Source organism: Triticum urartu, chromosome 5A (genome assembly GCF_056163025.1).
Source record: "Triticum urartu cultivar PI428250 chromosome 5A, HENAU_Tu73, whole genome shotgun sequence".
In the NCBI taxonomy this organism is placed as follows: Eukaryota; Viridiplantae; Streptophyta; class Magnoliopsida; order Poales; family Poaceae; genus Triticum; species Triticum urartu.
In genome coordinates, this window is record NC_141877.1 from 527,788,372 (window position 1) to 527,812,767 (window position 24,396).

A 24,396-nucleotide genomic window follows, 5' to 3' on the forward strand; every position below is an offset into this window, starting at 1 on the left:
TCATCATAATGAGCTCAAAGTGACCAAGTGTCTGGTCACGGGATCATGCATTACAGTACGAGTAAAGTGACTTGCCGGTAACGAGATTGAACGAGGTATTGGGATACCGACGATCGAATCTCGGGCAAGTAACATATCGATTGACAAAGGGAATTGCATACGGGGTTGATTGAATCCTCGACATCGTGGTTCATCCGATGAGATCATCGTGGAGCATGTGGGAGCCAACATGGGTATCCAGATCCCGCTGTTGGTTATTGACCGGAGAGTCGTCTCGGTCATGTCTGCTTGTCTCCCGAACCCGTAGGGTCTACACACTTAAGGTTCGCTGACGCTAGGGTTGTGAAGATATGTATATGCAGTAACCCGAATGTTGTTCGGAGTCCCGGATGAGATCCCAGACGTCACGAGGAGTTCCGCAATGGTCCGGAGGTAAATAATTATATATAGGAAGTGCTGTTTCGGCCATCGGGACAAGTTTCGGGGTCACCGGTATTGTACCAGGACCACCGGAAGGGTCCCGGGGGTCCACCGGGTGGGGCCACCTATCCCGGGGGGCCCCATGGGCTGAAGTGGGAGGGAACCCAGCCGAAAGTGGGCTGGGGCGCCACTCCCCTAGGGCTCATGCGGCTAGGGTTGAGGGGAAACCCTAAAGGGGGCGCCCCCTTGCTTGGGGGGCAAGCCCCCCACCCTTGGCCGCCGCCCCCCTAGGAGATTCCATCTCCTAGGGCCGGCGCCCCCTAGCACCCCTATATATAGTGGGGGAGAGGAGGGACTTCATACACCAGCCCCTGGCGCCTCCCTCTCTCCCCGTTACGTCTCTCTCTCGTAGTATAGGCGAAGCCCTGCTACTGTGACGCCCTGCATCCACCACCACGCCGTCGTGCTGCTGGATCTTCATCAACCTCTCCTTTCCCCTTGCTGGATCAAGAAGGAGGAGACGTCTCCCGTCCCGTACGTGTGTTGAACGCGGAGGTGCCGTCCGTTCGGTGCTTGGTCATCGGTGACTTGGATCACGTCGTGTTCGACTACATCATCACCGTTCTTTGAACGCTTCCGCACGCGATCTACAAAGGTATGTAGATGCATCCGATGACTCGTTGCTAGATGAACTCCTAGATGGATCTTGGTGAAACGAGTAGGAAAATTTTTGTTTTCTGCAACGTTCCCCAACAGTGGCATCATGAGCTAGGTCTATGCGTAGTTCTTCTTGCGCGAGTAGAACACAATTTGTTGTGGGCGTAGATTTGTCAACTTTCTTGCCGCTACTAGTCTTTTCTTGCTTCAGCGGCATTGTGGGATGAAGCGGCCCGGACCAACCTTACACGTACGCTTACGTGAGACCGGTTCCACCGACTAACATGCACTAGTTGCATAAGGTGGCTGGCGGGTGTCTGTCTCTCCCACTTTAGTTGGAGCGGATTCGATGAACAGGGTCCTTATGAAGGGTAAATAGAAGTTGACAAATCACGTTGTGGCTTTAACGTAGGTAAGAAGTCGTTCTTGCTAGAACCCTAAATTCAGTCACGTAAAACATGCAACATCAATTAGAGGACGTCTAACTTGTTTTTTGCAGCAAGTGGTTTGTGATATGATATGGCCAAAGTTGTGATGAATGATGAAGGATCTATATGTGATGTATGAGATGTTCATGCTGTTGTAATAGAAATCACGACTTGCATGTCGATGAGTATGACAACCGGCAGGAGCCATAGGAGTTGTCTTTATTATTTTATATGACCTGCGTGTCATTGAGAAACGCCATGTAAATTACTTTACTTTATTGCTAAATGCGTTAGCCATAGTAGTAGAAGTAATAGTTGGCGAGCAACTTCATGGAGACACGATGATGGAGATCATGATGATGGAGATCATGGTGTCAAGCCGGTGACAAGATGATCATGGAGCCCCAAGATGGAGATCAAAGGAGCTATGTGATATTGGCCATATCATGTCACGTTTATTATTTGATCGCATGTGATGTTTATCATGTTTTGCATCTTGTTTACTTAGAACGACGGTAGTAAATAAGATGATCCCTCATAATAATTTCAAGAAGTTTTCCCCCTAACTGTGCACCGTTGCGACAGTTCGCTGTTTCAAAACACCACGTGATGATCGGGTGTTTTATTCAGACGTTCACATACAACGGGTGTAAGACAGATTTACACATGCAAACACTTAGGTTGACTTGACGAGCCTAGCATGTACAGACATGGCCTCGGAACACAGAAGACCGAAAGGTCGAGCATGAGTCGTATAGAAGATACGATCAACATGAAGATGTTCACCGATGTTGACTAGTCCGTCTCACGTGATGATCGGACACGGCCTAGTTAACTCGGATCATGTAATACTTAGATGACTAGAGGGATGTCTAATCTAAGTGGGAGTTCATTAATAATTTGATTAGATGAACTTAATTATCATGAACTTAGTCTAAAATATTTTACAATATGTCTTGTAGATCAAATGGCCCACGTAGTCCTCAACTTCAACGCGTTCCTAGATAAAACCAAGCTGAAAGACGATGGCAGCAACTATACGGACTGGGTCCGGAACCTGAGGATCATCCTCATAGCTGCCAAGAAAGATTATGTCCTACATGCACCGCTAGGTGAAGCTCCCGTCCCACAGAACCAAGACGTTATGAACGCTTGGCAGACACGTGTTGACGACTACTCCCTCGTTCAGTGCGGCATGCCTTACAGCTTAGAGCCGGGGCTCCAAAAGCGTTTTGAGAGACATGGAGCATATGAGATGTTCGAAGAGCTGAAAATGGTTTTTCAAGCTCATGCCCGGATCGAGAGATATGAAGTCTCCGATAAGTTCTTCAGCTGTAAGATGGAGGAAAATAGTTCTGTCAGTGAGCACATACTCACTATGTCTGGGTTACATAACCGCTTGTCTCAGCTGGGAGTTAATCTCCCGGATGATGCGGTCATTGACAGAATCCTCCAGTCGCTTCCACCAAGCTACAAGAGCTTTGTGATGAACTTCAACATGCAGGGGATGCAAAAGACCATTCCTGAGTTGTTCTCAATGCTAAAATCAGCGGAGGTAGAAGTCAAGAAGGAACATCAAGTGTTGATGGTCAATAAAGCCACTAAGTTCAAGAAAGGCAAGGGTAAAAAGAACTTCAAGAAGGACGGCAAGGAGGTTGCCGCGCCCGGCAAGCAAGCTGCCGGGAAGAAGCCGAAGAATGGACCCAAGCCCGAGACTGAGTGCTTTTATTGCAAGGGAAGCGGTCACTGGAAGCGGAACTGCCCTAAATACTTAGCAGACAAGAAGGCCGGCAAAACAAAAGGTATATGTGATATACATGTAATTGATGTGTACCTTACTAGTGTCCGTAGTAGCTCCTGGGTATTTGATACCGGTGCAGTTGCTCACATTTGTAACTCAAAGCAGGGGCTGCGGAATAAGCGGAAACTGGCAAAGGACGAGGTGACGATGCGCGTCGGGAATGGTTCCAAGGTCAATGTGATCGCCGTCGGCACGCTACCTCTATATCTACCTTCGGGATTAGTTTTAAACCTTAATAATTGTTATTTAGTGCCAGCTTTGAGCATGAACATTGTATCGGGATCTCGTTTAATTCGAGATGGCTACTCATTTAAATCCGAGAATAATGGTTGTTCTATTTATATGAGAGATATGTTTTATGGTCATGCTCCTATGGTGAATGGTTTATTCTTTATGAATCTCGAACGTAATACTACACATGTTCATAATGTGAGTACCAAAAGATGTGAGGTTGATAATGATAGTCCCACATACTTGTGGCACTGCCGCCTTGGTCACATAGGTGTCAAACGCATGAAGAAGCTCCATGCAGATGGACTTTTAGAGTCTCTTGATTATGAATCATTTGACACGTGCGAACCATGCCTCATGGGTAAGATGACCAAGACTCCATTCTCAGGAACAATGGAGCGAGCAACCGACTTATTGGAAATCATACATACTGATGTGTGCGGTCCAATGAGTGTTGAGGCTCGCGGTGGCTATCGTTATGTTCTCACGCTCACTGATGATTTAAGTAGATATGGGTATATCTACTTAATGAAACACAAGTCTGAAACCTTTGAAAAGTTCAAGAAATTTCAGAGTGAGGTTGAAAATCAATGTGACAGGAAAATCAAGTTTCTACGATCAGATCGTGGAGGGGAATACTTGAGTCACGAATTTGGCACACACTTAAGAAAATGTGGAATAGTTTCACAACTCACGCCGCCTGGAACACCTCAGCGTAACGGTGTGTCCGAACGTCGTAATCGCACTCTATTAGATATGGTGCGATCTATGATGTCTCTTACCGATTTACCGCTATCTTTTTGGGGCTATGCTTTAGAGACTGCCGCATTCACTTTAAATAGGGCTCCGTCGAAATCCGTTGAGACGACACCGTATGAATTATGGTTTGGGAAGAAACCTAAGCTGTCGTTTCTAAAAGTTTGGGGATGCGATGCTTATGTCAAGAAACTTCAACCTGAAAAGCTCGAACCCAAGTCGGAAAAATGCGTCTTCATAGGATACCCAAAAGAAACTATTGGGTACACCTTCTACCTCAGATCCAAAGGCAAGATCTTTGTTGCCAAGAATGGGTCCTTTCTAGAGAAAGAGTTTCTCTCGAAAGAAGTAAGTGGGAGGAAAGTAGAGCTTGATGAAGTATTACCTCTTGAACCGGAAAATGGCGCAACTCAAGAAAATGTTCCTGAGGTGCCTGCACCGACTAGAGAGGAAGTTAATGATAATGATCAAGATACTTCTGATCAAGCTCCTACTGAAATTTGAAGGTCCACAAGGACACGTTCCGCACCAGAGTGGTACGGCAACCCTGTCTTGGAAATCATGCTGTTAGACAACGATGAACCTTCGAACTATGAAGAAGCGATGGCGGGCCCGGATTCCGACAAATGGCTAGAAGCCATGAAATCCGAGATAGGATCCATGTATGAAAATGAAGTATGGACTTTGATTGACTTTCCCGTTGAACGGCGAGCCATAGAAAATAAATGGATCTTTAAGAAGAAGACAGACGCGGATGGTAATGTGACCATCTATAAAGCTCGACTTGTCGCTAAGGGTTATCGACAAGTTCAAGGGGTTGACTACGATGAGACTTTCTCACCGGTAGCGAAGCTAAAGTCCGTCCGAATCATGTTAGCAATTGCCGCATTCTACGATTATGAGATATGGCAAATGGACGTCAAAACGGCATTCCTTAATGGTTTCCTTAAGGAAGAATTGTATATGATGCAGCCGGAAGGTTTTGTCGATCCTAAGAATGCTGACAAGGTGTGCAAGCTCCAACGCTCGATTTATGGGCTGGTGCAAGCATCTCGGAGTTGGAACATTCGCTTTGATGAGATGATCAAAGCGTTTGGGTTTACGCAGACTTATGGAGAAGCCTGCGTTTACAAGAAAGTGAGTGGGAGCTCTGTAGCATTTCTCATACTATATGTAGATGACATACTTTTGATGGGAAATGATATAGAACTCTTGGACAGCATCAAGGCCTACTTGAATAAGAGTTTTTCAATGAAGGACCTTGGAGAAGCTGCTTATATATTCGGCATCAAAATCTATAGAGATAGATCGAGACGCCTCATAGGTCTTTCACAAAGCACATACCTTGATAAGATATTGAAGAAGTTCAATATGGATCAATCTAAGAAGGGGTTCTTGCCTGTGTTACAAGGTATGAAATTGAGCTCAGCTCAATGTCCGACCACGGCAGAAGATATAGAAGAGATGAGCGTCATCCCCTATGCACCAGCCATAGGTTCTATTATGTATGCCATGCTGTGTACCAGACCTGATGTAAACCTTGCCGTAAGTTTGGTAGGAAGGTACCAAAGTAATCCCGGCAAGGAACACTGGACAACGGTCAAGAATATCCTGAAGTACCTGAAAAGGACTAAGGAAATGTTTCTCGTTTATGGAGGTGACGAAGAGCTCGTCGTAAAGGGTTACGTCGACGCTAGCTTCGACACAGATCTGGATGACTCTAAGTCACAAACCGGATATGTGTATATTTTGAATGGTGGGGCAGTAAGCTGGTGCAGTTGCAAGCAAAGCGTCGTGGCGGGATCTACATGTGAAGCGGAGTACATGGCAGCCTCGGAGGCAGCACATGAAGCAATATGGGTGAAGGACTTCATCACCGACCTAGGAGTCATACCCAATGCGTCGGAGCCAATCAAACTTTTCTGTGACAACACTGGAGCTATTGCACTTGCCAAGGAGCCCAGGTTTCACAAGAAGACAAGGCACATCAAGCGTCGCTTCAACTCCATTCGTGAAAATGTTCAAGATGGAGACATAGATATTTGTAAAGTACATACGGACCTGAATGTAGCAGATCCGTTGACCAAACCTCTCCCTAGAGCAAAACATGATCAACACCAGAATTCCATGGGTGTTCGATTCATCACGATGTAACTAGATTATTGACTCTAGTGCAAGTGGGAGACTGTTGGAAATATGCCCTAGAGGCAATAATAAAAGCATTATTATTATATTTCCTTATTCATGATAATTGTCTTTATTCATGCTATAATTATGTTATCCGGAAATCGTAATACATGTGTGAATAACAGACACCAAGATGTCCCTAGTAAGCCTCTAGTTGACTAGCTCGTTGATCAACAGATAGTCATGGTTTCCTGACTATGGACATTGGATGTCATTGATAACGAGATCACATCATTAGGAGAATGATGTGATGGACAAGACCCAATCCTAAACATAGCACAAGATCGTATAGTTCGTTTGCTAGAGTTTTTCCAATGTCAAGTATCTTTTCCTTAGACCATGAGATCGTGTAACTCCTGGATACCGTAGGAGTGCTTTGGGTATACCAAACGTCACAACGTAACTGGGTGACTATAAAGGTAGACTACGGGTATCTCCGAAAGTGTATGTTGGGTTGACATGGATCAAGACTGGGATTTGTCACTCCGTATGACGGAGAGGTATCACTGGGCCCACTCGGTAATGCATCATCATAATGAGCTCAAAGTGACCAAGTGTCTGGTCACGGGATCATGCATTACGGTACGAGTAAAGTGACTTGCCGGTAACGAGATTGAATGAGGTATTGGGATACCGACGATCGAATCTCGGGCAAGTAACATATCGATTGACAAAGGGAATTGCATACGGGGTTGATTGAATCCTCGACATCGTGGTTCATCCGATGAGATCATCGTGGAGCATGTGGGAGCCAACATGGGTATCCAGATCCCGCTGTTGGTTATTGACCGGAGAGTCGTCTCGGTCATGTCTGCTTGTCTCCCGAACCCGTAGGGTCTACACACTTAAGGTTCGGTGACGCTAGGGTTGTGAAGATATGTATATGCAGTAACCCGAATGTTGTTCGGAGTCCCGGATGAGATCCCGGACGTCACGAGGAGTTCCGGAATGGTCCGGAGGTAAAGAATTATATATAGGAAGTGCTGTTTCGGCCATCGGGACAAGTTTCGGGGTCACCGGTATTGTACCGGGACCACCGGAAGGGTCCCGGGGGTCCACCGGGTGGGGCCACCTATCCCGGGGGGCCCCATGGGCTGAAGTGGGAGGGAACCCATCCCAAAGTGGGCTGGGGCGCCACTCCCCTAGGGCTCATGCGGCTAGGGTTGAGGGGAAACCCTAAAGGGGGCGCCCCCTTGCTTGGGGGGCAAGCCCCCCACCCTTGGCCGCCGCCCCCCTAGCACCCCTATATATAGTGGGGGAGAGGAGGGACTTCATACACCAGCCCCTGGCGCCTCCCTCTTTCCCCGTTACGTCTCTCTCTCGTAGTATAGGCGAAGCCCTGCTACTGTGACGCCCTGCATCCACCACCACGCCGTCGTGCTGCTGGATCTTCATCAACCTCTCCTTTTCCCTTGTTGGATCAAGAAGGAGGAGACGTCTCCCGTCCCGTACGTGTGTTGAACGCGGAGGTGCCGTCCGTTCGGTGCTTGGTCATCGGTGATTTGGATCACGTCGTGTTTGACTACATCATCACCGTTCTTTGAACGCTTCCGCACGCGATCTACAAAGGTATGTAGATGCATCCGATGACTCGTTGCTAGATGAACTCCTAGATGGATCTTGGTGAAACGAGTAGGAAAATTTTTGTTTTCTGCAACGTTCCCCAACATGTTAGTAGGACATGACTAATGAGAAAATATTTGTAAATAGTTTCACTGATATTCAAAATAGTTTCGAAAGAAACTGGAAGCGTTTTGGGGTCATCAGACACACACACACACATATATATGGAAAATGTTTTCGGAGATTTTAATTATAATAATAAAAGAATCTCATAATAGTTAGGAGCCTTTTATATTTAATTTACTATCAACAGGTCTTAAAAGGCTTTCAGGGGCAAAACTAAGAATAGTGGCGTCATAGGAAAGGCGTCTGTAACTGCTTGATGGATGATCTTCGGTCTATTGGACGGTTCATATGGCCTGTCTTGGGCTTGTCTCTATGGATTTGGCGGTGTTCGTGGACTTCGGTGGAGGTGCTCTCATTAGGGGTTTCTTTGCTATATAGTAGTTTGGAGGTTGATGGTCGTTTCGTGTTGGGTGTGTTTGTAGGGCTAATTGTGCGCTTTTGAAGTTGCATGCTCTCTGAGTGGTCCGCATGTTATTGGTTTGTATCGGCTTTCGTTTGATTTTTCGTTTATTAACTCACAACTAGTAAACATGCACGTGCAACGCACGTCTTCATTAACGCATAAATTTTACTCTTTTACAACCTACAACGCACGTTTTCTTGCACAAGGCAAGATTCTCTACACATCTAGGTTACAACCTACAACAAATATATTTGAACACAGTTTCCAACTTGCAAGCAGGTGGTAAAATCAAGAAAATACGAAGGTCATCCTTTTAGGAATTAGAGGTCCTCGTCAAGGATTTCATTGTTTCTCTCCTTATTTTTATTGCCACCTGGCTATCATAAAGAGTGAAAATGTTACATACACCTTAGTGTCATATAATCCTATTCAAGTGTTAATATAATAAAATATTCTTGATGACCTTTAACACTTCCAAAAACACTCACTGCGAAACATAAAAGTGTTCAGTTGTCTTAACAAATACTTGTAAAACTGAAAAAACAAATTCATGGCGTAAATTTAAAAATTAACATAAAAATAATGCCAAAGAAAATGTAAGTATAAATAAATTTAAACTAAACTTGACATATTTCAAAATCAAAACCTTTATATGGCTGGCAATGAATCATCCTATACAGCAAAATATGAGTGTCGGACAAAATACCGCCCGTAGGTACTCCATGAAATTTAACATTCAGAGACCACAACTTGCATGATTATGAAATTTTGATAGGTTCAATAACAAATACCGATAAAAATCTTAATAGTTTTATAAAACTTTCAAAATGATTGTGAATGAATACTTTTTGTACCCCTTGTGACCGTATAAAACGATCGCACATCCACATAGTCAAACTGGACACACCTGATAAAAAAGAATTGGACAAAGTCCAATGCTGAATACAAACCAAATGACCAAATGCGCTAGGGATAAAAAAAATGAATTGGACAACATCGGACGCTATATCTGATCTGACTTAGACCAAAAGGGCTAAAATACCAACTCAGAAAAGAAAAGAAATGACCCCTCAAAAAAGAAAAAAGAGCTTAAAAAAAGCACACTTGTCTCTCCCTCTCGGTTCTCCTCACCTCTCTCACCAACCTGCCCCTAACCTTATCCCTTCACTGTCTCCCCACTGCTCCCTATTCCATGGTGGCCACAAGCCCACAACACACACACACACACACACACACACACACTATCTCTCTCTACCTCCTCAGGCCGCCCATCCTCTTCGTCCCCATCACCGGAGCGAGGTCTCGCAGGCTCGCACTCCCCCCAATCTTCCCGGCCCCTCCTCGTCGAGTCTGTCGCCGAAGTGCCCAAGGATCCGCTCGAGCTCGGCATGGTCGCTGGGCGCGGGACTCGTCTCCATCAGATTGGGGGCAGTGGCAATCGTGCATCGCAACCTCCGCGCCCGGTGCCTCCATCTCCATCTCGCTCGTCGGTGGCTCCCACCACCATGTGCGTGCGACTGCGCCGCACCCTGCCCTGCCTAGGTCCGGCAGCAGTGCCGCGGTGGCTGGTCCCTGCAAGTGCAAGCCGGCGCCATTAGACGATCTATTCCCCACTTCAGCTTTCATATCTGCTTGTATCTGATGTGAGTTACTCCCCATTACCCACTTCTTCTAATCCCTAATTGCTATCCATTCCTGTATAGTACATATGTAGCTCAGTAGTCTAGGTTTAAGCATGAGAGTCATTTTAGAATCGGGGAGAAAAATTAGAAGTTGGGGTGATCCTATTTTGGTCTGCCTAATCTTGGAGTAAGCTGTTCGATTAGACGTTCTTAACTTGGTTGGGGCAACTGTTATGAGTGGGGATTCCAGTTAGTTAATATTCTTCAGGCAACCATACTGCGATAAAGCTGATTGATTGGTGGATTAGAATTCTGGGTGGCTAGGGGCGATAGGGACCAAGACAGATGAGGTTGATTTGGCTTGATCCTGCCAAAGAAATTTACTTCTATTTTGAAAAATGAACACATGTTCTTAGATGTGCAGGGTTAAGTTTCCAAATGTGAGGTTTATAGCAAATCAAAGAGGATCAAGAGAAGCATAGTACGATAAGCATGCATGACTGTAGGATAATACAGTTTGAAGAATGATGATGGTATGGTTCTCATATATAGAGGACGGTGGTTGGCTCAAAGAGTTTATCACCTCAAAAATTTCCTTTCTTGGAATAACTTGCCTTATTAGAAGTCCATAAACATCTCTGGCATCTTCAGTACTACTTACGGCAGCTGCACAAGTGTTATTCATGATATAGCACAACCTTTTAGATATATTTCTTGTTGTCCCGGCCCCCCTGTTAAAACAGAAGTGCTTTTGCAGGCTTACAAGAAATGGATTTTGAAGACCATCTAACTATCTAAGAGTCATGGAATTCGTTCCATCCTAAATTTTTGGGACTCTGGAATAAACACAAAGATGGGAATGGGGATGCATACCTGCCTGCCATACACATTGACATGTTTTCAATACTCATCCCGAAGCTTTTCAGTGTTGTACAGAAGAAGTTATTGACAGGTTTACTTCATGATAGTCTTGGCTTTTGTTTTGGCCAAAATGATCAGGTACTTACTCACATAATTTCTGAATATTCCAGTTATTTGTTGAATGCATCAGTTAGACTACTGTGATACATCAAAGCTTCTCTGTAACTGAAACGACATAATTTTAGAGGAGGACTATCCTGTTTCCAAATCCTAGCTCTGCCATTGATTCTACCTGAATTTACTTTAGTAGATTTTCTCTTGTAAAATCCAAACTGTTTCCGAGCCTATATGTTTGGTTTAATATTTTTGTTTATCATGCAATACTTATCCCGCAGCCATCTAATATGCAAATTTGATAATAGAAGACGACCTCATTTATGTACAGAAAAAAATGCATATTCTTGGACTGGGTTTTCTTCCGCACTCTCTTGGATCAGGTTACAAATACATCATACTGACTGGGTTTTATTCATTCAGTCATATAGATTCGAATACTATACTGTTAAACCAATATGATGGAGGGCTCCAGTTTGATGCACTGTTAAAATTCATGTTGAAGTTACAGGAGGTAGATATATTACGGTTTGCACAAAAATGATGCATTGATCAGCACATTGTTGTAAATATGCAAATTTGAGAGTGAAGAACATTGTTATAAGGATGCAAATTTGACATGGATTAGGGAAGCAAATGAAGAACGCACATATATGTTAAATAGAATTTTGTGTAAAATCAGGAACTGGTCGGCCCCATAAGTTAACCCAATTGAATATCCTGTAAAATCATACCCATGTTCCTTTGGTGCAGGCAGGTGCGTTGCCTGAGGAGTTCGTCGGCGCCTACGTCGTCGGCCGCGAAAGGGGGCGATGGCCAAAACTGGCTGGGCGGCGACGGCGCAACAGTGGCTTGCGGCGCCGACGTCTCACTGCAGTGTCCGTCTGAACAGCGACATCGAAGAAAGACACTGAGATTAACTGGGATGGAACCGGCCACATATTGCGCACAAGAGGATACTCTGCACCTGCTTTCGCGAGAAGCTCTTCGGCGCGGTCGTCGTCCGCGCCACATGGCTGCGATGGCGCAGGACAGGCTCTGCGGCTGCGACGTACGTCCGGGTGGGCAAGGGTAGGAAGATCCATCTGATTCCTGTAAGTTTAGCTACTTGTTGTTAGGCGGACGTGTTTAATTGCCGTTAATTGTGGCTAATTTTCTTTAGTTTAGCCATTTGTTGTTGGGACGCGAACAGAATTTGTGGAACCGTTCCGATCTTGCGCGAGCGTGGGTCCGGCAGAGTTTTCGTCCGCCAAGTTCTCTTGTTTAATAGTAGTGTAGATTCTCTTCGCTTAATTAATCGATGTGGCAAATCTTTTGCCTCTCTTTTTTTTTTAAATACGATCCTCACTGCGACAGAGCGGAGCGCTCACGTCACCCTGAACTTTGACATGCTGAAGCGCGCGTCCGCGTCCGCGCCGTCAAGGAGGAAGGCACCCTGGAGCAGAGGGCCTCACGCCGCTGCCACGAAACCGCGCTGACGCCAACCAGCAGAGGGCCTCGCCAGATTCGCCGCCCGCCGAGGACCCGCACGCGAGGTCGTGGCCCACAGCGCAAACCAACCGCGCGAGCAGCACGCTCGCCGTCGCCCGCATTGCCTTGGGACTCGGCGCGCCCGTCTAACCGCCAACCAACCGCGACCTATTTCTTCACCCCTCCCGGCCTCTCCTCCCGCAGCCCCCGCGACCTATTTCTTCACCCCTAGGCCCCCGCGTCGCCGGCGCAGCCGCCCCATCCATCCGTCGTCCACCCGTCATCGCCGCCCTTGGCACGTGCAGTGTGGATGCGCTGGTTGATGAATGCAGTGTGCCATCACTCTGCGCACGCCATCATAATGGCGGACCACCACCAGCTGCCCCCGCCGTTCGCGTGCAGCAACTGCGTCACCGAGCGCGCCATCGTCTTCTGCTTCGCCGACGGCGCCAGGCTCTGCCTCCACTGCGACGCCGCCCTGCACGGCGCCAGCCCGCTCGCGAGCCTCCACCGGCGCGCCCCGCTCTGCGACGCCTGCGATGCCGCGCCTGCCGCGCTCCGCTGCCAAGTCGGCGCCCACCTGGCCGCGCTCTGCGCCGACTGCGCCGACCACCTCGCCCCGCCGGACGGCGGCGCCTCCCTCGTGGAAGAGTACACCGGCTGCCCCACGCCCGCCGAGATCCTCCGCGTCCTCTCCGTCGAGGCGCCGTCGTCGCAGGATGACTTCGACGCCTGGCTCGCCGACGTCCTCCCACAATTCCTACAGGAGATTCAGGTACCACATCTACTTGGTTAATTTCTAAATTTCACTTCCTTTTTGCGCCAGTATATTATGCAATTGACGGAGACTCTTCTTGATGATCTTGTGTGCCAAATCTTACATTGACGGTGATACATTGTGTGTGATCCAGTGGCTGAATTCAGTGGGTAGTGCTGCTCCGGCTATGTATCGATCAAGGGGAATGATATAGAGAAGAGAGAATGATGACAATAAAGTGAGTCAGAGAGAGTGTGAGTGATTAATGAAGGGATATGAGGAGTACATTGTGACAAACAAGGAAGTGGGGAGTGTGCTATCTTTGATGTAAAAAAGGAAGATTTCTTTCATGATACATGTAATGGTGGATCGATGATCTAAGGATCATATGAATGATTAATGAAGGATAGCATGCATATTCAGTTCTCCTCTCAATTTTTGTGGTGCCAAGCTTGATCTTTATCCAACTAACTGATTAACTGATTCACAGTACCTTCTAATCACTATTGAATGCATATGTTAGTTAGTTTGACTGTATACACCACACAAAAAGCAAAAAGAAAATTAGACAGATACTCCTACAGAACCAGTGAACCCTCAAGACACAAAAGGCACACCTGAAGGATTTTTCCTTAACAAAATGTAGTATTTTGACTATTTGAGTATGAAAAATGTGCAGTTGCAATCTTGCTTTTTCAATGAAAATAGGGGACTGCTACATACTCAATATGGATCGGAGGCTAATTATCGACTTCCAAGTAAAAAAATTGAAAATAACTTTCATTTAGTAATATATAACTGAACCAACTAAAAACCTTCCTTCTTTTCTGGCACACAAAGCCAACAATGCTAGCTTATAAGTGCCAAGATAGGTTTCACTGCCTCGATGAATCGACAGGCAATTACGATTGAATATCTCTCTTACCTCTTAACTAGGATGGCGCATGAGTACTCATTCAGTTGATTTGTGGTGCTCTCAATACATTCATGGAGGATGGATCTCAAATCTGCGTTGCGAATGGGACAACAACAATAGTAGGAGATCAAAGAGGCACCAGCACCAGCAACTTCAGCTGTGATGGTTGGAACAATGCCTGCTCAACTACCTGTGCTCCACAATGTTCTGGGCTTGAGAATACTATAATGGAGTATTTGTTGGTCATCACTCAGCTGGGCCTTCACTTACTTTTGAGGTACATACATACTTACTTCCTCCGTTCCAAATTACTCGTCGCAGATGGATGTATCTAGAACTAAAATACATCTAGATACATCCATACCTGCGACAAGTAATTCGAAACGGAGGGAGTACATACCGCTCACTCGCACTGCTAATTAACACAATTAATTTGCATCCCAGTTATTTGACAAAGACAGTAACATTGCTTGGCGGCAACAGCAGCTGCCACCATCGATCTTCCACATCTTATCATCATCATACATTCATACTCATCTTATAACCCATCCACATCGTCGTGCCAGCCGGTCATGACATCGACTACTCTTCTACAATCCATGGGCAACGATTATTATACAGACATAAAAGTATGCGAGTTTGAATTTGAATTTGAAACAATGTTGCAGGTTCTGCAAGCAGATCATGTACGCATCCCGAAAAGCGAGTGCGGACACGCGAAAGCGAATTAAGGGCAGATTCGCCAAGGCTACCAATGAACACCAACACATACTACACTCAGATGCAGCATAAATTCACGATTGAATAGATCAGATTGATCCTTTTCTTATTTTTTCTCTTTTTTATATATATTCCTTTTGCATATAGACAGTGCATATAGACAAAAATCAAACATTTTTTAGTTACATCATCATTTTTTCGCTGTAAATAATGCCTCAACACATTACAGTGGGTCATGCCTAGGTAGAACACTCTTGTATACAGCACACAAATACATACCTCTTAATCCTTTTCTCATTTTTCTGTTATTTTTTCTTAACCTTTTTGATAGTTTGTGGCTCACTCTTTTTAGAGAGATAGTTTTGGGACACATTGTATTTAGGGAGGTACTTATGGTAGCTGGTACCAAGATGTAATAATATTTTTTGGCCCGGATAAATAAAATCATGGATTTTCATGTATTACCAATGCTTGTATTCTCTGATACTACTGGTTCTTCAAAAATATAAACAAGCGACGGTGTGTGTGCCTACGATGTCAACAAAACAACTGCCCCCCCCCCCCTCCCCCCTCCCAAATGTTTATATTGTAAACATGTAAGAGCTCTAAATAAGAAGAAAAATAGAGACAAGATACGCTCATTTGTGATCTGTTAAAAAAAAGCAAATTCATGCATAATTATTCCCCTTTTTCCCTCAAAATAATATGAATATTTAAAGGTGTTTCTGAAGATGACATTTGGACGATATTTATGGCATATACCAAATAAAAAGGGAGCGCGATAAGTCCCAAACGTTCAGATTTTGCCCATGGCAAATCGAACGCTTTTTAAGGCAATTTTAGTTGACGCGAGGATGACAAGTTTAGCTGGCTTTTCCAGAAAATTGTCATGCAAGCCAGCTAAACTTGTTATCCTTGCGTCAACTAAAATTGCCATCGAAAACATTCGATTTGCCATGGGTAAAACCCGAACATTATGGGTTTATCTTTTGCTATAAAAAATTGGCCATATCACGAAATCCCTAGTGTTCTCTCCCCAGAAGTCACCAATGATAACACTGCACCACCGGAGCCGGACTAGATCTTCTCTGTCCTCGCTGCCGCCGCCTGTGTTTGTGTGTTTTTATTATGTCCTTTGGGCTTGTTGTGGTGTGCCCTCAGCAGAACCCCTCCCTGTGATGGTGTTTTGTTGTGTTATGAGACTATGTGCGCGGTGGCGCGGTATGTGTGTTTGCTTATTGGAACCTTGTTGGACCTTGTGCTCGGTGGTTTGCTTTATATATAAAGCGGGGCAAAAGTCTTTTTCCGATAATTCCAGCCTTAAGCTGGTCACTACACTCCTTGCTGACTGACGGCAGGACCATCCCTCGTTTGTATCCAGCAAAAAAAGGAAACTATCGTGCTTAAACTTAATTTCGGAAAGGCCTCGTGACACATTGAGCATAACACTATCGTCGGGGTTTTGGAACATCTGGGCTTTGGTGGGCATAACTCCATCCTTTCCATGGGTATACATCTTTTCCGCTTCTTAATAGTGTCCTTGAAAAGAAATTTCATTGTCATCGTGCGATCATACAAGGTAAAACCCTCTCACATCCCCTCTTTGTCACCGACTGACCTCCAACCCATCGCTAATAAGGCCTATCAATGGAACTTGCTCAAGCTCCCTTTCACAATCCCAAACATTGAATTCCCCATGATCTGGTACATTGATGATAGTCTGCTCATGTTGAAAGCTTGCCCCCTGGCCATTATTTTTCCTCAAAGACATTCCAGAATCCTACTATGGTCAACCCACTGTTCTCAGAGTCAAGTTTCAAAAGTCATGCCTCCTTTCCATCAACGTCTTTTATGAAAAACACTTAATCTTACTAATCTTTTTGTCTGGCGGTGGGTAGTTTCCCCTTTACATAGATTGCCTCCCTCTTGGTCTGAATAAGCCACGAACCAGGTATCCTTCTCAATTCAAAAGATAAATGCACAGTTCTTCGTTCCCCCTCCCCCCACCCCCACCCCCATCACCACCAAAATAGGATGGAACAACATAGGCCCGCAGATCTAATACTATCATCCTTTGCACAAACCATCTTAATTTTCAATTTTCCATACCCATCCATCTGGTACTGAGCAAGCATAAATAAGTGACCTCCAAATCTATAGACCCCAGGCCACCATTGTATATGGGCTGGCAGCCAATTAGCAAGATGATATCTATGAGTGTTAGCCTTGTTCAATGTATTTTAGCATTAAAAGGTTCTTTAGAAATCACAAACAAAGAAATCATATAACAAACAAAGAAATCATATATTATGGATGTTGCTTAAGCTGGACCTTAATAAAACTAATCTACCAACTAAGAAATATATTTACCCTGCAAAGTATCCAACTTGTTTTCTACTTTAACTTCACTTTTTCTACTTTATAGATTCTAAAAACTATAAACATGTTTTTGCCCCACCGTCCCTTTACAGAGCAGATCAATGAATAAATAGACAATAAATATAACCCAAAAACAACGCTTAAGTGCACAAAATAATATGACTAAGCAGCCGAGCATACATAAGGGCCTGAAGTCAGTGCCACTCCATATGACCTAAGGCATCTGAGCTCCACGATAGCGCCCTTTAAGAGGATAACGATGCATAGCATCGCTTCCATCGAGTCTGAAGGAACGGGTATTCATCTCGAGCCCTGACATGGAGAGGATTGCGTAGGCGTCCTCAAGAGAAAAACAACACTGCGGGAGACACCAAAGAGTAGAGTTTTCACTCGGTAGACACCCACGCCACGGCGAGGTATGTAGGTCAGCATGCCCAACCCAAAAAAGGCTCACCACGCCAAGTAGAGATCTCCATAACTATATTTGGGTGCCGCCACTGCCTCCAACAAAGGATAAGCCTGGGTCACCCACCACTACACATCAGGAAGAAGCGTAGCCACAACCGCAACCACGAGGCCCATCGAAGTGTCAACTGAGGTAGCCACTCCGACATTGATCTTTGAACCTCTCACATACGCCACCCACTGAAGGAAAATTAACTGCCCCGCCACTGTGACCACCACGAGGCATGGACTTAGAAAGGCCATAGCGATTAGCCGGACAGCTCCATCGACCAAGACAGAACTGCCACGACTGTCCAAAGAATACATATTGGGCGACATACGGGGAGAGTCCGCCACTGTCAGAGGTGCAACGCCCCACCCTGCACCCACTCCTATGGAGCAACATCTAGCGCCCCGTCAGATCTGGTCCTCGAGCTCTCAACGAAGGCACGAAAACATGATGTCACCCTGTTGGCTAGGCCCGCAAGGAGCATGCTAGCTCATCCAGGTTCGAGACTTGAGTGACCCGTGGTGTTTAGAGTTTCTTCTATAAAAATATGGAACTGTTGTGCGGACGACGACTGTCCACGATAGCTGCACGATGGTAATCCAGCCGTTTGCTGCACTATAATACATGCATGGATGAACAAATATCTACTGCCATGCAGATACTTTCTCCGTTCCAAATTACTCGTCATAGAAATGGATGTATCTAAAACTAAAATACATCTAGATACATCCATATAAGCGACAAGTAATTCGGAACGGAAGGAGTACCTTAAAGGGTTAGTCATGGGTGATCTTATTTTTTTTGAGAGAGGCACCATTAACTCCAGCCGCACACAACCTCCCTCCACAGTACCGGCCATGACCACCTTCAAAGCCCCGTTACATGCTAGCCCCAGCCGACGGTCGCCGTGGACAGCCGCCTTGCCGCATGCTCGAGTCCAATATGCGTGCAGAAATGGGAGGGGCACAGCCGTGGCCTCACGCCGCTGCCAGAGACCGCGCTGACGCCAACCAGCAGAGGGCCTCGCCAGATCCGCCGCCAGCCGAGGACCCCCACGCGAGCCGGGGCCCGCAAACTAACCGCCGTGGCCCGCATTACGTGGGGACTTGGCGCGCCCGTCAACCGCAAACCAACCGCCAAGACCCCTCCCGGCCTCTCCTCCCCCAGCCCCCGCCGCCTATTTCTTCACCCGTAGGCCCCCACCTCGCCGGCGCCGCCGCCCCATCCGTCCGTCGTCCACCCGCCATCGCGGCCTTTGTCACGTGCATTGCGGATGCGCTGGTAGATGAATGAGGAGTGCCATCACTCTGCACGCGCGCCATCATAATGGCGGACCACCAGCAGCTGCTCCCGACGTTGACGTGCAGGTGCAGCAACTGCGTCACCGAGCGCGCCGTCATCTTCTGCATCGCCGACGGCGCCAGGCTCTGCCTCGAGTGCGACGGCGCCGTGCACGGCGCCAGCGAGCTCGCGGGCCTCCACTCGCGCGCCCCGCTCTGCGACGGCTGCTGCGCCGCGCCCGCCGCGCTCCGCTACCAATTCGGCGCCCACCGGGCCACGCTCTGCACCGGCTGCGCCGACGGCCGCGGCGGCGCCTCCCTCGTGGAGGTTTACACCGGCTGCCCCGCGCCCGCCGAGGTCCTCCGCACCCTCTCCGTCGACGCGCCGTCGTCGTCGTCGTCGCAGGAGGACTTCGACGCCTGGCTCGCCGACAACCTCCCCCAAATCCTACAGGATGTTCAGGTACACATCTACTGGGTTTATTTCCAAATTTCACTTCTTTTTTGCGCCACTATGTGCAATTGAGAGAGACTCTTCTTGATCGTCTTGTTTCTTGTGTGCCATATCTTCCTTGGACAGTTTGATTGTGTGATACATTGTGTGTGATCCAGCGACTAAATTCAGTGGGTAGTGCTGCTATGTATCGATCAACGGAACGGTATATAGAAGAGAGACTGATGACAATACAAAGTGAGTGAGAGAGTGTGAGTGATTAATGATCAAGGGAATGATATAGGCTTGGTGCTACTACCTACATTGTATATACTGTAACAAAAGGAAGTGGGGAGTGTGCTATCTGTGATGTAAAAAAGGTGGATTTCTTCCCTGATACATTTAATGGTGGATCGATGATCTATGGATCATATGAATGGATAATGAAGGATATGGGATCATATGAATGATTAATGAAGGTTACCATGAATGTTCTGTTCTCCTCTCAATTTTTGTGGTGCCAAGCTTGATCTTTATCCAACTAACTGACTAACTGACTGACAGTACCTTCTAATCACTATTGAACGCATGTTAGTTAGTTTGACTGTATACATCACATAAAAAGCAAAAATGAGTTCTAGAAAAATTACACAGATACTACAGAACGAGTGAAGCCTCAAGAAACAAAAGGCACACCTGAAGGGGTTTTTTCTTAACAAAATGTACTAACTTGAGTATGAAAAATGTGCAATTGCAATCTTGCTTTTTCAAGGAAAACAGGGGACTGCTAAATATGGATCGAGGCTAAGTATCGATCTTCCAAGTTAAAAATCTGAAAAATAACTTTCATTTAGTAATGGAGTATATGGTAAAAGAAAGGATGTCTTTCTCTAGTCGAGCGAATTGTACAGAGGTAATTATAAATGAATCGTCTAAAAAACTTCATTTTTAGCACACAAAGCCAACAATGCTAGCTACAAGTGCCAAGATGGCTTCCGCCGCCTCGATGAATCGACGGCTAATTACGATTGAATATCTCTCTTACCTCTTAACTAGGATGGCGCATGAGTACTCATTGTGTTAATTTGTGGTGCTCTCACTACATTCATGGAGGATGGATCTCAGATCTGTGATGCGAGTGGCACGACAACAATAGTAGGAGATCAAAGAGGCCCCAGCAGCAGTAGCTTCGTCTGTGATGATTGGAACAATGGCTGCTCAACTACCTGTGCTCCACAATGTTCTGTGCTTGAGAATACCAATGGAGTACTTGTTGGTCATCACTTAGCTGGGCCTTCACTCACTTTTGAGGTACATACATACACACCACTCATTCGCTCACTCACACTGCTAATTAACACAACTAATTTGCATCCCAGTTATTTGGCAATGACAAATTACATTGCTTGGTTTAATTTCTTGGCAGCAACAGCAGCAGCTGCCACCGTCAATCTGCCACATCTCATCATCATACTCATCTTATAACCCATCGACATTGTCGTGCCAGCCGGCCATGGTTCTGCAATCCATGAGCAACGATCATCATCCATCGCTGCTCCTTGATGGCTTCCCTACTTTCTGCCCTGCCTTGCCCCTAATATCGCCGCCACCACCACCGGAGAATGGCACTGACTGTCATGATGCCATCCAGCTATCACAGATGCTGGCCGCGGATGAGCAAGGAGCGGTGGCTCATCATCAGCAAGATCCGAGCACCGTTAGTAAGAAGAGAGAGGAACGGGACAGGGCCAAGCAAAGTTACAACGAGAAGAAGAAGAACAGGAAGTAAGTCTGAATTAATTTTTCATTTGACAACTCTTCTTACAGACAAAAAAGGCAATTGATGCGAGTTTGAATTCGAATTTGAAACAATTTTGCAGGTTCTGCAAGCAGATCATGTACGCGTCCCGAAAAGCAAGGGCGGACACACGAAAGCGAGTCAAGGGCAGATTCGCCAAGGCTACCAATGAACACCAACACATACTACACCCAGATGCAGCATAAATTCACGATTGATTAGATCAGATCGATCCTTTTTCTTTCTTTTCCCTTTTTTGCATATTACATTCCTTGTGCATATAGACAGTGCATATACACAAAAATCATGTCTCAACACATTACAGTCAGTCATGCCTAGGTAGACCACTGTTCTCCACAGCACACAAATACACACCTTTAGCCCCTTTCTCAGTTTTTTTGCCATTTTTCTTTCCTTTTTTGATAGTTTGGGGCTCATTCCTTTTAGAGATAGTTTTGGGATGCATTCTTTTTAGGGAGGTACTTCTGGTAACTGGTACCAAGATGTAATAATTCAGCCATTGTCTATGTGTACATACATAATAATCTCTTAAGCCGGGATAAATAAAATCATGTATTTTCATGCATTGCCAATGCTTGTATTCTCTGAAACTGCTGGTTCTTCAAAAAGATAAACAAGTGGCGGTGTGCATGCCTGTGATGTGAATAAAAAAATAGCTTTTTTCATATATGTTTATATTCTAGGGTTTTTATCACTTATGCCACTAGTTGTGTCCCACTGCTCAATTTTGCCACTAAAAGTTACAACTGCTTAAAAATGTCATTGTACCGTGAGATGCTTGCTCGAAAATGCATTAGATATCTAAAAAAATCACCGTTCCGTTAGATGTTTGCTCAAAAATGCCATTGGACATTGTTATTGTCAGGTCAAACCCGTTGGCCATGTTATATGACAAAAATATCCATAGACCCACATTTCTGTTCTTTCTATCTCACAATCATATGTATGGGCCCCATTTGTAAGAGTAAGCAAGCGAGCAATTTTACAGGAAAATAAAAACGTTGTTGGGATCAAGTGAGACCCATACTTTATTGTAGTGAGATAAAGGGAAAGCTGACATGTTGGTCCATAGATATTTATGTCATTATAATAGGGTAAACGAGATTTGAGCTAGCAGTAATGGTGTATGGTGGAATTTTTGAGCATGCACCTAACGAAGCGATGGCATTTTTTAGCATTTGAAATTTCTAGTGGCAAAACTGAATAGTGGGACACAAATAGTGGCATAAATGATAAACTGAAGAAGAAGAAGAAGAAGAAGAAGAAGAAGAAGAAGAAGAAGAAGAAGAAGAAGAAGAAGAAGAAGAAGAAGGTATACAGTCATTTGTGATCTCTTAATGCAAATTCGTGCATAATTATTGCCATTTTCCCTTAAAAATAATATGCACATTTGAAGGTGTTTCCGAAGATGGCATTTGGACGATATTTATTGCCTATATCAAATAAAATAAACAGAGAGACTCTCATGGGCCATGGTGTGGACTATTTTTTATTTTTGGTGTGGATTATTTTTCGAGGGAAGGGCAGCAATGCCACATATTTTTTTTTGAGCATCAGTACAGACACAAGCGCTCATATACACGCGCATACACTCACCCCTATGAACGCACACACGCACACCCTACCCCTATGAGCACCTCCGAGAGACTGAGCCGGCATATCATCTTGAGATTTACGAAGTCACCGTAGGCGCCTCGCCGTCGACGGGAACGTCTCCTCCCACTGAAAGCGCATCGCCGAAAATCCTGAAATAAATTCAGGAATAATGCAATCACCAGGATTTGAACCCTGGTGGGTTGGGGATACAATGAGTTGATTCGCAGCAATGCCACATATATATATTAAGCAGGAGTAAAAATAAGTACAATGAGTTGGGTGGTGGGGGTAGATGGAATGAGAAGGAAGGGATTATATCGAAGGCATCTTCTGGGCCGTAAAGTATGCCCGTGAAATGGATGTGCATATTATTTTTGGTGTGGATTATATTGAAGGCATCTTCTAGGCCGTAAAGTATGACCGTGAAATGGTCACCTGGAACACCTTCCACCGTTATATTCCGATGAACATTTCGTTTGCTCAATAAAGCACAGCAAGTTCCTAGAAAAACATACGATGCATTTTAACCTCAATCGCCATGGCCCATGAGAGTCTTTCTGTTTTACCTGCGCCTTTTCACCAGAGATGTTTTTTTCAAAGTGTCCATAATATCCCCATTGATCGTATCCTGGGCATGATGGCTTCAACTGCCTATTCCTAAAGCAGGGCCGAAACAGGATAAAATGGGACTTGTTTGTGACGACTTCCATCAGGTCTTAATCAACCTACAATGCCGAAATCCCTAAGGTTCTCCCTAGAAATCACCAATGATTAGATGTTTTTTAGGGCAACCAATGATTAGATGTTCATTTCCCTCCTAAATTCTAGCCTTAAACTTTTCACTAAACTCCTTGCCAGCAGATTGCAGGGGTTCATTAACCTCGTTCACAAAAACTAGTATGGTTCACCCCGCAAAAAAGGGGGTTTTGTCACTGGTAGGACCATTGATACGTCCATTTTGCATCATGCTTTTATATCGATATTTATTGCATTATGGGCTGTTATTACACATTATGTCACAATACTTATGCCTATTCTCTCTTATTTTACAAGGTTTACATAAAGAGGGAGAATGCCGGCAGCTGGGATTCTGGGCTGGAAAAGGAACAAATATTAGAGACCTATTCTGCACAGCTCTAAAAGTCCTGAAACTTCACGGAAGCCATTTTCAGAATATATAAAAAATACTGAGCGTAAGAAGTTCCAGAGGGGGGGCACACCCTGCCCACGAGGGTGGGGGCGCGCCCCCTACCTCGTGGCCCCCCTGGTGGCCCTCCGATGCCCATCTTCTGCTATATGGAGTCTTTCGATGAGGAAAAAATCATAAGCCAGCTTTCGAGACAAAACTCCGCCGCCACGAGGCGGAACCTTGACGGAAGCAATTTAGGGCTCCGACGGAGCTG

General features: G+C 45.5%; 2 protein-coding genes across 2 annotated transcripts; both read left to right on the forward strand.

Annotated features, from left to right (window-relative positions):
* The first annotated feature begins 9,707 nt into the window (after positions 1–9,707).
* On the forward strand, positions 9,708–13,917 carry LOC125510256 (uncharacterized). The gene is made up of 4 exons (XM_048675377.2): positions 9,708–10,215; positions 10,952–11,193; positions 11,923–13,414; positions 13,551–13,917. The coding sequence occupies exons 3-4, from the start codon at positions 12,950–12,952 to the stop codon at positions 13,608–13,610; spliced, it is 525 nt and encodes a 174-aa protein (XP_048531334.1). The 5' UTR covers positions 9,708–10,215; positions 10,952–11,193; positions 11,923–12,949; the 3' UTR covers positions 13,611–13,917.
* Positions 13,918–19,165: 5,248 nt separating this feature from the next.
* Positions 19,166–22,011, forward strand: LOC125556515 (putative zinc finger protein CONSTANS-LIKE 11). The gene is made up of 4 exons (XM_087523087.1): positions 19,166–19,608; positions 20,692–20,889; positions 21,005–21,363; positions 21,459–22,011. Exons 1-4 carry the CDS (start codon positions 19,192–19,194, stop codon positions 21,580–21,582), a joined length of 1,098 nt encoding a protein of 365 aa, XP_087379213.1. The 5' UTR covers positions 19,166–19,191; the 3' UTR covers positions 21,583–22,011.
* Positions 22,012–24,396: the final 2,385 nt, after the last annotated feature.

Coding starts and splice junctions, on each gene's coding strand:
- LOC125510256 (XM_048675377.2), top strand. CDS start 12,950: ATGCGCTGGTTGATGAATGCAGTGTGCCATCACTCTGCGCACGCCATC. Junction 13,415..13,550: donor AATTCCTACAGGAGATTCAG/GTACCACATCTA, acceptor TGTGTGATCCAG/TGGCTGAATTCAGTGGGTAG.
- LOC125556515 (XM_087523087.1), top strand. CDS start 19,192: ATGGCGGACCACCAGCAGCTGCTCCCGACGTTGACGTGCAGGTGCAGC. Junction 19,609..20,691: donor AAATCCTACAGGATGTTCAG/GTACACATCTAC, acceptor ACATTCATGGAG/GATGGATCTCAGATCTGTGA. Junction 20,890..21,004: donor GGCCTTCACTCACTTTTGAG/GTACATACATAC, acceptor ATTTCTTGGCAG/CAACAGCAGCAGCTGCCACC.